Genomic DNA, 13906 nt, shown 5'->3' with positions numbered 1-13906 from the left:
CCCTGAAAGTCTGTATACACAAATATTGTTTTGACATGTCTCTCTCTCCTTAATTTTTAAAATAGGAATACATAAAAATATATTGAAAATGGCTAAATTTACAGAATTTATGGAAAATATGATGAAAAACGTGTAATTAAATATAAAACATACATTCAAAGGAATGGCTATTGTATTTCCTGTTCATTTAATGTGTATCATGTGTGTTTTTTGTTCAAATTTCCTTAAAAACCAGGAAACAAAAAGTGAGAAGAATTGAAATATGTTACGGTGAACAACGAATGGTGTCGTGGAAACGGGTTAATTCGTGTACGTATTTCGACTCTCGAACAACGTACTTCAAACGCTCGTGTGAACATGCCATAAAGTACGGGAACCGGCCATCTGTCTTTCGAAAGTCGATTAAGAATAATCGATTATCCGGTTTTCACACAGTCAATAGTCGACTACGACTTTTAGAAATTTTACGGCTAATAATCGATTGACCGAAATCTATTTTACGTATCCCTATTGCAAACGTGAAGCAGGACAGATTTTGCTCGGTCTTTTTGTTAAAAGAAAAAACAATTTATTAGTTTAATAGTTAAAAATGTATGAATTAAAAACGTTGCTCCCACAATTTGATATAACTGTTCCCAAGTGCATGTACGAAATGAAAAATTTGAATACAGCAATTGTAGGGGAAAAGACAACCAATCCCAAAAAAGTCACAGAGGTAAGAGTAAGAACCTTTCCTTTTGGACAATTCCACAACATAAACTTGCATTCCTATGCACCACTAATATGAGTAGTTCTTTCGTCATTCTGAAAGTGAAATAGCATTAAAATAAATAATTTCCATTTATACACAAATCAACACTAATCATTATCTAGAGTTTTTCGTATTGGCATAAGTTGAATGTTTTCATTAAGCTCGGATCGGGACCAAATTTTTGTCACAGGTAGGTCTCGTCACCCTGATCACAAATATATACAACATTTATTGCGGAAGTCCATACTTCCCGAGATATGGGCCTCCGAAGTTCCGAAAATTCCCTTGTTAAATGTCGGTTACTTAGAGAAAATTTTTAATTTGAAAGAAAATGTTGTTCCCGTTCCCTAGATTGGCTCCTGTCCATATAGAAAAAATTATAATTTTATCCGACCTTAATGCTTAAACTCAACTTGCTCCTTCGTATTTTTCCCATAAGCCAATTTCACGACCATTTTAGCTCATACATACTTCAACATTATAACAAAATTTAATCATCTCACGTTTGTCCATTCTTGAAGGGCTTCTTGAAATTCTTTGGTGCGACCACCCAGACCCAGACTGCAGGCTCTATTAGCACGTGTTGTCCCCTTGATTTGGATAAACTGGGAGCTCAAATACAACAGATTCTCAAGGTTACATTTTGGAATTTTTATTATATGATCTCACTCACTAACTAAAACAACTGACAAACCAAAAATTGTATACTATGTCCTAATATTTGCACTCATGACATTCTCTAGTTTGTCGTCCACTTAGAAGGCGTGGCATTAGACAATAGCTTCTAAGTAAAAGTTTGCGTCCTTTGGGCTAACATTTAACAAAAATCTGGCTCCTTGGAAGTGGTTAGTTGAATATACTAACAAGTTGATGCACCATTCAAACCATATGTTTTTCACACCAAAAGTAGAAGGGGATGACTTACATACCTTAACATCCATATCAGCATCATCTGCTCTGTTATTAACATTATTTTCTCTACGTATCATTCCATGTTAAATATTTCCAACCACTAATTCTCTTTTTCTTCCATTCATATAATTATGCTTTACTATGTGCCTGTCGGACTCTGTTCATTTCTTGTCGATAGTCTTTGTCAAGTGTTCCGTGTGTGTGGCGATAGATTTTGTTAGCAGTTTTTCTGTGTGGCGTTTTTAGAATATAGCTAGAGAGAAATGAGTTCGGAGGTCTATTGGTGCTTTTTCATTTCATTCGCTGAACTAAAAACTAACCTAAAAAGTTAACATTTTCTATTTTATGCCTTAAATTTATTTCAACTTTTGTTTATATTTTTCCAACTTAAAGGTCTCTGGTGATGATGCTCAAACGGTGGTTAAACGCCAGGAGAAGGTAATGCATCAATTAGAGGAATTGAAAAAACAGTTGGCCGGAATACGTTCGACATTGGGTTTGTGTCAAAAGGGCAGTCAGACAACTAGCTATATATCCAATGACAACGGTGGACTAAGAGAGGTAAGTGCTGAAAGAACGAAAAGGAGTGTAATATTCATTAATTATCACTTACAGGAACCGTTGCATGATGTTGTTATAAATGGCCATCCAAATTTCATTCCCTATGCTTTGCTTGCCATGAAAAATGCATGGAAGGACTTGTTTACCATCGATGTTAAAACCTTTACCCATTCCACAATGAATGATATTGGCAAAGAGGCCAAAGCATTTGAAGAAGCCCTTAAGAATGTAAAGGTTAATCCCAACAAGCCCAAAGTCAATGTTACACTTATATGGAAAAATTGTAGGTATTCCTTGTCTTTATAAAATCATACAAATAACTAGAGCCTGCCTACATCTCTCTTATATTGCAGGTGAACACACAGAAATGATAAGCTCTCCCACCATGTATGTTCCTATTTATGGCGAAGTAAACATAATCCGCTATTTAGGGCGCGTTGGCCCTGCCGAATATCGTTACGAAAATTCTCCCCTCTGCAACGACATTGATTCTGTGCTGGACATATGTTACCAATTGTTGCGTTGCAATACCCCCAAAGCTAGAGCCAACATCATACGCCTTTTGAACAATCGCCTGCAAAAACAACAATATTTTGGTGGCGACAAAATGTCCATTGCTGATATTGGGGTACACAGTTCCTTGCGTCGTATGCCTGCAATTGCCGATAAAGATCTCACACCGGCATTGCTCGAATGGCGCAAACGTGCTGCTAAAGTTACTTTGATTTAAGAAAATTCGCACAAATTAGTTTAAGAATATCAAGTACGAAGCCGAGAAATAAGCAAATTCAAATTGACGAAAATAAAATTCAAACATAACTTACCAAGTATCCACAAGGTAAGAAAACAAGTATGCATTTTTGGTAATAATACAAAAAATATTTATTCTTTATTTTTGATTTGAAAAAAAAAACTTTATCTACATCTACGTACCTATGTCTACGGTTGTGAGCATCTCACGTTTATTATCGCCGATAATTCATATATATGTTTTCAGTCTAATAATGTAAAAAAATTAAAAGAAAATAAGGCAAAACAATTATTTGCTTAACAATTCAGACTTCCTATACTGTTACTCAAAGTTAAGATATAGGGTAACATATTGTCAATTTGCACTTGACCCACTAAATTTGAAAAGAACAGTTCTTCGATTGCATCCGACTCTAAGGCACTCAACGGCATAAGGTTCAGAACAATGTTGTTAAAACGTTCATCCGCTTCAAAAGCGGGTATTTGTTGTGACATTATCACTTTCCTAAGACTAGTGAGGCTATACTGTTGCACGCGTTGTACAAAGGAGCGCAAACATTGATCTTTACGCTTTACAAAGCAATGTGGATTAAAGAGGCAAGCTACACGCAATAGAGCATATTCCATATCGCTGCATTCTAATGACTGTATGTTTTGGATAAACGAATTGAGACGTGCTATGTGCTCACTAAGCTTTTTTATCTTTTGGGGTTCAATTTTCTCATTGGACAATTGACGAACATTGGTAATTAATGTACTTATGATGGTACGCTGTGAAAGATTGCGAACCTGGGCCACACTAATTGCCAGCAATGAGGGCCAAGCGGAACGTAGTAAAGTTATTTGTGCACGCTGTGATAGCTCCATGAATGCCGTTACTTTGCGAAGCCACACAATTGTAAGGAATATAATACGTGAGCCTGATTCACAAACATAGTGAACGTTGAAATACGACGATACCAATGCCGGAGTTTGCAAATTGAAGCTGGCATAGTTGGGGGCTATTAAGTCATTTTCAAATACTGCCTCATTAACCATAAATTCCGCTCCTCCATCATCCATATCCATGGTATCATTGAAATCATCTTCATTGCTGCTTTGATCACCCATATCATCATCTTCGTTAAGTTCGTTTTTAATAGATAATCCATTTCCACCTGTTGGCATATTGTCCAGTTGTTGTTTTATGGGTTGCAGTAACTGCAAGGCCTTTTCAATTACCCTCTTATCAAGGGCTGTTTGTATAAAGCCAACTGTTGCAGGATTAGGTGTCAAGGCGTCTAGATTGAAATTAATGTTTTGATTGTTGTTGTTTGAGAGATTTTGTAAGCACATTGAGGTGGTGTTGTCGAAGGTATCATCTTCATCATCTTCGGTTTCCTCCAATTGATGTTTGGGTTCTGGTGAATAGCTCAGGTGCTTGTTGGAACTTGTTGATGATTGACTGGATAGTTGTTGCTGTTGTTGCTGCTGATGTTGTTGAACTTGTTGCTGTTGTTGTTGCGTTGCTAGCACTATGAGGGAGAGGAGAAAAAGGAAAATAAAATCCTTAATATTTTAAAGACGACATTATTCAACTTACTTAACGTCTGTGTAAGTTCTGCAAAATTCAGGCCCATTGGGAAAATGCCAGCAGCTGCAGATGATGAAAAGGCTGCCGCTGCTGCTGCATTTGAGGCTGCCGCAGCTGCGTTTAAATTATGATTGAATAGGGGTGATAATTTAGATCTTTGATGGAACTGGGGACTAGCATTTGACTTCATTGATGAGGTGGTTGAGCCACTTCCACCCGCTGTCACGGTCAATCCTTGCACAGCCTGGCTGTTGGAGGCCGATGACATAGGATCCTTTTTGTCTATGATAGGTTTTCGCTCATGTTGTACAGCTGCAGGTTTCATACAAAAAGTCCAAAACAAAGAATATAGACTTTAGAAAATCTCAATAAGAACAGGTATTTTCCTAATGAAGAAATGATCATGCAGAAAGAAACTGGAATTTTTGCAAAGTTTTGCTGACATTAAAATAACAATAAATTATTAGTTCCCGTTTATGTGTATGTATGTATGTACGAGTATGTGTTTATGTATAATGATTTTGAAAAATGCACAGATGCGGGTGATGATAATGATTGGTTTGATGTGTTGCCAAAGGTTGGGTACTGGTGGTGGGTTAGTCATAGCCAAAGTATACATTTTTAGAAATTGTGTTAGGATGTTTGTCGACATTATTAAATGAAAATTACAATCACTTCTCATGCCGCTGGCCAAACATTTCTGCAATCTGCAAAACTGGCAACGATTACGATGATGTTTGGTGACTTCGCAGTTCATTGCTCCGCGACACTGGTAGCCCAATTGTTTGCGTATCGATCGCTTAAAGAATCCCTTGCATCCTTCACAACTGATGGCTCCATAATGTCGTCCCGAGGCTCTATCACCGCATACCAAACACAATTCCACATTCATGTTGGTGGGCACAGTTGATGATGTACCGCCAGTCATAGAACCAGCAGTGCCAACTCCATGCGTTGACGTGGGATGATTCACAAAATACTTTTCTGTAAATGAAAATCCAACAAGAATAAATGAACAGTCAGAACAACGATAACAGGTAGCATTCAATTAAGTACTTCTAAGAATGTGTGTAAAGTAACAACATGAATGTGACTACAAATAAAGCCTTGAGCCCTCACCTTCAGCTTGAAAACCACTTGTGCCCATTGTCGGAGCTTTATAATGTCGCTCCGTCGCACACCTTTTGTATTGTCCCCTCACTCTTTTTATTGTTGCTTTGTTCAGTTTATGGGTAAGACGACACTTCTTACTCTTATTTTCTGTATTCCTCTCTCCACACTGTGATTGTTGTGCCGTTGTTTTGTTGTTGTTCTATAAAATTCTTGACCTTTTTCGTTACCCCTCTCTACACAGCGCCGAACACCCCACACAATCAAGTTAGATCCTATGCAGTCTCAAGTAAAGCCAGAAGCACTTGTTTCTAGTTCAGTACATCACATTTCACAGTCACACTGCTCGAACAGTCAGTCAGCTAGCACGAAGCACTACCTCTTTTCTAACTATACCCCACTCACACACTGACACAGGTCCATAAAAACAATACAAAATTGTTGCTTCACTTGGTCTTGGGTTTTGATGTTATTTGTGTCTTTTTTATTAACGCTTCCAATTCAGTTGCTGCTGTTGATTTTAACTCGAGGTCAATCACTTGTTAAAAAAAGTAAAAAATGCTGATGCACCTTTACTAGGGACACAATAGGTAATTATTAAGTATTTGTGGTGTTATATTGATATTTGTTAAGTAGATATTGTTTGGACTATTTTGAGTAGAATTTTTGTAGTTCTAGCTAGCACAATTTATCTCCTCCTCGTCTAATAAGATGGATTGATTAGAATTTATTTTTCTTGTGGCAATGGCTCGGTAATACTCAGAGAGAAATAAACTGAAAAGACGGCGTTGTCTACAATAGTCAGGCCGTTGTAGTTTTCATTAAATACAACTCTGCGGCCGTTATTACATTAGGACTAGTAGAAATAAATTTGCCCATAGATGGCGTCGGTTAATTTTTTTAAGATACTAAAATAACGTTTTTTTACAAGACACATTTACATAAGGTAGATGCATGAATTACAACAACTAAAAAAATTACAAAAACAACATTGTTGTCATTGAAAATTAAATGTCAAAGAAAATGTTGAATAATATAGGGTCGTTCAGCAAATGTTCTCGGGAAAAACAAATACATTTTGAAAATCCTCTAAAATAGAACAAATTTGGATGGGCATTGGGGGATGTTCCATCATAATACATCTATGATGGTGCATTCCTGCCTCTTGTGGTATATTATTCACTTTGTTAACCTGTATTTAATTTTATAATTTAAAGTTTGAGCTTATTTGATCTTGATAGTGATTATTTTGTAAATTTTGAATTTAATTTTAGCTTTAGTTATTTTCTTAACGTGCTGTCTTTTAAAATTATTTGATGACTTCGGGTAACCGCATAAGAGAAATTGTTGGTGATGATTCTTTCATTAATTCTTTTTGTCACAACAGCTTCGGATTAGCTAATATTGGTTTCTGTAATGTTCAATCTATCAAGCCTAGTTGTAGATCTACTAAGTTTGATGAACTTAGAAATATTTTGCTCAGTGGCAAACTTGATATAATTGGCTTTGCGGAAACATGGTTGAAAACATATGTTTCCAGTAAAAGTATTGAAATACCTGGCTACAAGCTGTGTCGTAATGACCGTTGCTTTTCTCGCGGAGGTGGAGTTGCTTTTTATATTTCTGCGAAGATAAAAGCCAAAGCCTTATTGTCTGTTTCTGAGCCTAGTTGCGAGGCATTATTTCTACAAATAAATACTCCTGGACACAATTTTGTAGTAGGTGTCTCTTATCTGCCGCGCGGCGATATTGACTTTTTGGAAAATTGTTTATTTGTCATAGTTACAAGGTTTGAAAATATTGTTGTTGTTGGCGATTTAAATTTTGATATTTCCTCACCTCGTACGTATGATTGTTTTCAGCACATGCTTACGAGATGCAACCTTACAGTTCTTCCGAGTAATAAACGTTCACATTACAATGTTAATCATAATTCTAGCTCCCTAATCGATTTTTGTCTCGATAGTTGTCCTCAGTCTCCTCAGTCTATCTTATTGTCAGATTTGTTTAACACTTGACCTGAAATTACCAAGGTAATTTATCCTTATAGGATGTATTAAATTGTTGGTTGCTAATAAGTTTAGCGAGCTCTGAAGCTAACAGTATACATATTTTTAATCCAATGCACTTTTCACATCTTGCAACACTTGGAATTACATGCATTCTCACAAAACTTAAACAAATATTAAATTGGAACATAGGTAAATGTGTCAACATAATTGCTGCAAGTCAATGCAAAGCGTGCTTTTCTGGGACCAATTAACAATGTATGTACATGAACCTCATGTATGGGTGGAGTCAAATCAACCGTAAAATAAAATACATACAATTAAAATTTTATGCGTCAATGATTCACAATTAAATGTGACCTCTACATTATGCAATTTTAAAATATTGGCGAAAAAGGAATAACAATTTTTAAATTTCTTTCTGGTTTAGTCATTTATGATAAATGATAATTTTTTAACTTTGTATGTAATAAGCCACTCTTTTGCCTGCAAAACAGACTACAGTCGTTACAAAATCAATGAAATCAACTTATAGCGGAAAATATATTCACGATGTACATGGAATACTAAAAGAGTATGTCAGTCACTCTAATTATTCATCAGGACACACATATTTCTTTTTTTTTATTTGGCAAAGTGTAGTAAGTGGTTAAGAGAGGACATCAAATTGATAAAAACAATTTTCCATCGAATGCCAAAGGGATTCGTAAAAAAAAGGAGTGAACAATTACATTACATGTCCATTAAAAGGTGGAGGGTGTTGGCAAACGAGTTGGTTATTTAAAACACATGTGACATGCATGTACTGCACAGGTGATTGTGTAAACTTTTATATTCTGGTCACATGCGGAAAGTACTTCGAAATAAAAAAACAAGTAGCACACATCATTACATGATATGATTGACATGGGGGATGTTATACATATGTACACTTAAAAATGAGAATAGTATTATGGTGGAATTATTGCTGCAATTATGAAGGACGAGGAGTTCTCATGAAAAATAATTCGATTATTTGATTCGAATCATAGATTTTCTCTAAAAATTTTAACATTCTAATGATTTTTTCAGGGAGCAGGATTTAGGCATCGATATATTTCTATATTAATTTATCTGTGAATTTTTTTACAACTTCGCAATTTTAATGATGAATGTATTCATCATTTTAAATTCCGCTAGTGTGACTTATTTGGTTAGCATTTTTTTCAATTTTCAAACAGTTGCTTTTTTTATTGCTGTTGGCCGGCCAGGAAGCGGATGTAAGAGAAATGTGGTGCGTTGGTACATGACTCCTAGTTTGTATACACTGATTGCATTGTGTTTAATGGTGCAGCAGTAGCCGTGTTTATTGTGGCTAAATTCCAGAGAGTATTTAATATGCAAAACACATTGCTTAACTGAACTTCACTTTGACTGCCACAAAGCTGCTGACTGTGACGGACATTCATTTCAGGTGGTTGTTACGGCGATTTCAATTTTTTCGCTTTTTCTATATCCTCTTTTTGTTTTGTGTACATCCTGACGTATACTTGCTATAACCTATTGTTAACGCTTGTAATCGTGATTGTGGAAATGAAAACATTAACGGTAGATAAAAAAGAAAAGAACACAATTGTATTTTTGTAGAGGCTTAAATGTGTTGTTTGTTATTGCTTTTCTTAGCGTGAATAACCACTATACGAGGTTAACAGTTTTAGTTTTACTCTTCCGAGTTATTAAAAAAAACAAAAATTATTTTTTGTTTTTCGTAGCTTCTGCTACCTATAACTTTATTATTGCGAATCAAAAATATGACTGAGAGGTAAATAATTACATTCCGTTCTTATAACTAAATTGAATACAATAAAATAGCTTATTAATAGTAAATAACAGAATTGAAAATTAAAATAGCTTATTAATCGTTTTCTGTTTCTTTGCAACATTATGGTTTAATTCATAGAATTATTGGTTAGCAAAAGTGTGTTTAAGAAAAATTATGTTTTCCATAATTTTGTCTGCAAAACAGGAAATGGTAAAATAAAAAATAAGGTTGCAATGTTGAAACAGGAAACGTGTGTGCAATGTTTGCAGAAATCAATATCGAGAAATGTAATGTTAAATTAGTACACGGTGGGGTGATATCGTAACTCCCCCTCCGTTAGATTGAGGCTCCGACGAAATATGAAGAATAGTTGCTTTTCTTTTAAAAAATATAGGAATCAGAATTAATAAAATAATTATTATAGAAATTGTAGTGCTACTTGCAGTAATATTAATTATTTTGTTTATTTTTTGTTTTCTATTCAAAGTTGTAAAATTGTCTTCATATTTGATCTGTTGGATATATAGGTCTTCTAAATTAATTTCAGGTATTGTTCCGTTTTCTTTTATTTCCTTTAAAAGTGAGGTTTGGATTACTTTTTCTTTTATTATTAATTTCTCATTTTTAAACGTTAAATTTCCGACATTGATTTCACAATTTTCGTATTTTATTATAAAATTGTGGCTTATATTAGTAAGGTTTCCTTCATAATTACAATTATTTGTAAAGTTATTAAAAAAGTTTTTAAATATTATAATTCCTTCTTTTATTTCTTTAACTTCAGTGTTTTTATATTGTTTAAGTGTGCAACTAGCTGTCTGATTTTTAACAATGTTTACTATGCATGGGTCAACAAATGGTCTTAAATTTCTATATAGACTAGATATATTTGGAAAATATACGTTTTGATTTTCATCCATTAAAATTTTGTTTTCTTTTAAAAATAATGATTTATTAAGTTTATTAGGTATTGGCTCAAAAATTATTTGTGCAAATGATATATTGGAGAATTGGGGAATGGAAAGGATAATGATAATTTGGTCTTTTTCAAAGGAAACGGAAACTTTTGTCTTAGTATATTGTTCAAAGTCATTGATTATGTCAATTTCTTGTTCATCGAGTAAGTCTGTTGGTATTATACCTAGTTTGCTTGTAAATATAACTCCTGCAATATCGTCAATATGGTTTTTAAGTAAATGTATGTCGTTATTAATTTGGTAAATATGTCTTAGAAAGGACACTTCATCTTCTAATGTAGATATTTTATTCTGAATCTCACTGCGAAATTTATTAATATATGTCTTTACTATATGTTGTTGTCTGTTGATATGAGTCGTAATATTTTGAATTTGTATCGAAAGTCTTTTATTTATACGAGCTATGTTTCCAATATCGTTTGAGTTAGTATTAGTAATTGTTGTTAGATTCTTGATAACCGATCTTATTTCTTGTTCATCATCACTGTCCATATTTCCTGTTATAAATTTGATTCCTTTACCTAATCCATTTATTAATCCTCGTTTAATTCTAAAATTCGGTGAAAGATTATTTAATTTAATTTTTAAAAGATTAAAATTATTTAGAGTTGTGTCAAGTAATGGCATTAAGTCTGATATAGACCCATGTAATAAGTTAATATTGTTGTCAATAATTTCAATAGTATTGTGATAGTGTGTCAAATTTATTAAGTGATAAAGTCTCCGGTAGTGATCTATGATCCTTATGTCGCAATCCTTGATTGGGATGTAGCCTTCATTATCTGTTAAGTCTTGTATTTCCATCGATTGAGGTTTAGCAATATTCACCATTGAAATGAGCAGAAATATACATATTTGAAGTTGCATCTAAAAAGGATAATATTAGTTAGGTTATGTTGACGCTTGATTTTCCTCAGTATTCTGAAATTTCTTTTTCCTTTTTATATGAGATTTATAGTACTTAAAATTCCGATCCGTTACTATATGATCATCGTCTAATTGAGATACTACTACTTTCCGAAATTTAGAATGGTTTTTGCCTCCTCGTTCATCTCTTAACCCTTCGTTGGACACCAATATTGTTTGTCATATTCGTAACACATGAGTCTGGCCAGACCCATACAATTATTTATATTTTTTTAGTAAACTTAATTAACATTTTCATATTAAAACTTGTAAAATATGTTTAAAGGACCCTAATCTTTAATGAGTAATCCTTATTTGTCAAAAAACATGCCGAAAAACTATAAATTTAAATGATATTATCAAGTTGGTAAAACAGGACGTATCCCTACGAAGTAACAAATTCGTAGTTTTCTTGTGTCTATGCTCAAAAATCCTATGTATATTTCATTTTGAAGCACTATATTTTAGTTTTGGCCTATTATTCAGAATGAAGAGTGTCTATTTTATAACTTTACAGCTTATTGCAGTGAAATAACTATGACATCAAGAGGTAAATAAAGGCATATATCCTACGGATTTTCTTATAATTCATGTGGAGAATCCTATATATGGACCAATCCACCCTACAAAAAGAGCAGACAAGCTAAGTAATGGGTTTTATTAGTCCATTATGTGTTTAATTGTCTAGAATACAAGTGTAACCCTATTTGCCAGGGATTTTTTTAGGTTGTGGTACATTCACTGATTTCAAACCCATATCCTGCCTTTGGGACCTTTTTATGTGCAATTTTGAAGACATGGTAGGGTGAAATGTTACAAGTTTCATAAAAGGGCATTCATTTTGTCAAGTAATGTAGGAAAAATCAAATTTTAAGAAAAATTTCGGAAAATTTTCTATAAAAAATGGTTAGGGTCTGGCCAGACTCATGTGTTACGAATGTGATATGTATGTCAAAAAATCCTTGTAGCTCCTTTTCTGGTGATCCTTTTGACTTCACGTTTCCTTCATTTGAAAGGTAAGAAAATTTCATGAAGCTACCTGGAATCTCAGGTTCATAGCTTTATCGTAACCCTGTTTAAAATGCAAAATAAAATGAAAAAGGCCTGGCCAGACTCTGGTGTCCAACGGAGGGTTAAATATATTGGCCCTGTTTGAATATCTATGTTCTCACGTGTTTCATTTAATTTATTTATAATCTTTTCTTTTGCTTTAACAATTTTTTCCTTAATCAAGGGATACTCGTCTTGGCTTACTATTCCGTTTTTAAAGTCTATGGGTTTCTTAGAAGTTGTCGAATGTATTGTATTATTATAATACATTATTATTCGGTACATTTTCTCTTCGACGCTTTCTGTGTCTTTGTTAGGGTCATGTTTTAAAATTCGGATATGCTCATTGATTGTATTGTGGAGTCTTTCGACATCCGCATTTGAAGTATGATTATTGTTAGATGTATAGTGTATTTCAATATCCTGTTCTCTTAAAAATTCGCGTAGGGGTAAAGCTTTAAATCCTAGTTCATTATCCATAATCAACTTTTTTATATTTCCGACTGTTGAAAGGTATTGGGTAAGTGCTTTTTTGAATTCGATCCAGGATCTATCTTTTATTCTTATAGCTTGAGCGTGTTTGGAAAATTTGTCTAAAAATGTTAAGAATAATGTTTTTTCTAAAGTATAAAAAACGTCAGCATGAACAATCTCACCGGGCTTATCGGGTGTTTCTGTAATTTTGAATTGTTGTTTTATGGGTTTTCTGTCATACTTTTCTTTATTACATATATCACAATTATTAATGAATTGCGTTATACGTAGTTTTAGTTGTGGGTGGTAAAATTCGAATTTAAGTTGCGCGAAATTTTCGTTAATTCCTCTATGATTATTTTTTAGATGTTCTTTTTCTATTATTTCCGTTAGTTCATTTTCATCTGTTAAATCTTTAAGAAGATATTTGCATCGTATAATTTTGAAATCCTTGTTCTCAGCAAAGTATTTGTCAAAAACATTTTTCAGTCCAATGAAAACAGACTCGTCATTTATAAAAATTGCATTGGTTTTATCAGGGTTAAAATGATTTTTTAAAAGAGTTATTAGTGTATTCTCATCAAAGTTTTTAGCATAAATTGTCTTCCTGTTATTCTTGAAAATTTGTTCAGTTTTTATTTTCAGTGATCCTGACACTGTCTTTTGTATTACAATTTGTCGTCGATAAAAATTGATTGGATTATTTGTTTCAGAAATAATATTAGGTAAGTCTTCTTCTTCATTGAAATTGATTTCTACTCTAGATAGTGCATCTGCATTACCGTTCATAATTCCTTTCTTATATTGTATATCAAAATCATATTCTTGTAGGCTAAGTCTCCATCTAATTAGCCTTGAGTTTGGTTCCTTCATAGAAAATAACCAAACTAAAGGTCTGTGATCTGTTTCAATTATAAATCGTCTTCCAAAAAGATATGGTCTAAAATATTTTGTTGACCACACTATAGCAAGAAGCTCTTTCTCTATCGTACTATAACACTGTGCAACATTTTCAAGGTAATTTTGTGCAAA

The 13906-nt window shown here is 33.6% G+C and overlaps 2 protein-coding genes across 4 annotated transcripts; one reads left to right on the top strand and one right to left on the bottom strand.

Annotated features, from left to right (window-relative positions):
- Positions 1 to 491: 491 nt before the first annotated feature.
- On the top strand, positions 492 to 3074 carry AIMP2 (aaRS-interacting multifunctional protein 2). 2 transcript variants are annotated; one of them, XM_073980225.1, is made up of 5 exons: positions 492 to 715; positions 1273 to 1386; positions 2057 to 2224; positions 2279 to 2507; positions 2578 to 3074. In XM_073980225.1, exons 1-5 carry the CDS (start codon positions 590 to 592, stop codon positions 2952 to 2954), a joined length of 1014 nt encoding a protein of 337 aa, XP_073836326.1. In that variant the 5' UTR covers positions 492 to 589; the 3' UTR covers positions 2955 to 3074. The 2 variants fall into 2 exon arrangements, with proteins under 2 accessions (XP_073836326.1, XP_073836327.1); XM_073980226.1 differs by lacking the exon at positions 1273 to 1386 and having other exon boundaries at positions 493 to 715.
- A 6-nt stretch (positions 3075 to 3080) lies between these two features.
- On the bottom strand, positions 3081 to 6567 carry Hr78 (Hormone-receptor-like in 78). 2 transcript variants are annotated; one of them, XM_073980223.1, is made up of 4 exons: positions 5667 to 6567; positions 5217 to 5531; positions 4557 to 4859; positions 3081 to 4488 (listed from the first exon to the last, which is right to left on the bottom strand). In XM_073980223.1, exons 1-4 carry the CDS (start codon positions 5692 to 5694, stop codon positions 3272 to 3274), a joined length of 1863 nt encoding a protein of 620 aa, XP_073836324.1. In that variant the 5' UTR covers positions 5695 to 6567; the 3' UTR covers positions 3081 to 3271. The 2 variants fall into 2 exon arrangements, with proteins under 2 accessions (XP_073836324.1, XP_073836325.1); XM_073980224.1 differs by having other exon boundaries at positions 5223 to 5531; positions 5667 to 6453.
- Positions 6568 to 13906: the final 7339 nt, after the last annotated feature.

This window comes from Musca autumnalis, unplaced genomic scaffold (assembly GCF_047663935.1).
Source record: "Musca autumnalis isolate F117 unplaced genomic scaffold, ASM4766393v1 scaffold_4, whole genome shotgun sequence".
In the NCBI taxonomy this organism is placed as follows: Eukaryota; Metazoa; Arthropoda; class Insecta; order Diptera; family Muscidae; genus Musca; species Musca autumnalis.
Note: the sequence above shows the minus strand (reverse complement) of the source record. Positions and strands in the feature narration are given on the sequence as shown.

Coding starts and splice junctions, on each gene's coding strand:
- Hr78 (XM_073980223.1), bottom strand. CDS start 5,694: ATGGGCACAAGTGGTTTTCAAGCTGAAG. Junction 5,532..5,666: donor AAGTGGTTTTCAAGCTGAAG/GTGAGGGCTCAA, acceptor TTTCATTTACAG/AAAAGTATTTTGTGAATCAT. Junction 4,489..4,556: donor AGAACTTACACAGACGTTAA/GTAAGTTGAATA, acceptor TCTCCCTCATAG/TGCTAGCAACGCAACAACAA.
- AIMP2 (XM_073980225.1), top strand. CDS start 590: ATGTATGAATTAAAAACGTTGCTCCCACAATTTGATATAACTGTTCCC. Junction 1,387..2,056: donor AAATACAACAGATTCTCAAG/GTTACATTTTGG, acceptor TCCAACTTAAAG/GTCTCTGGTGATGATGCTCA. Junction 2,225..2,278: donor ACAACGGTGGACTAAGAGAG/GTAAGTGCTGAA, acceptor TATCACTTACAG/GAACCGTTGCATGATGTTGT.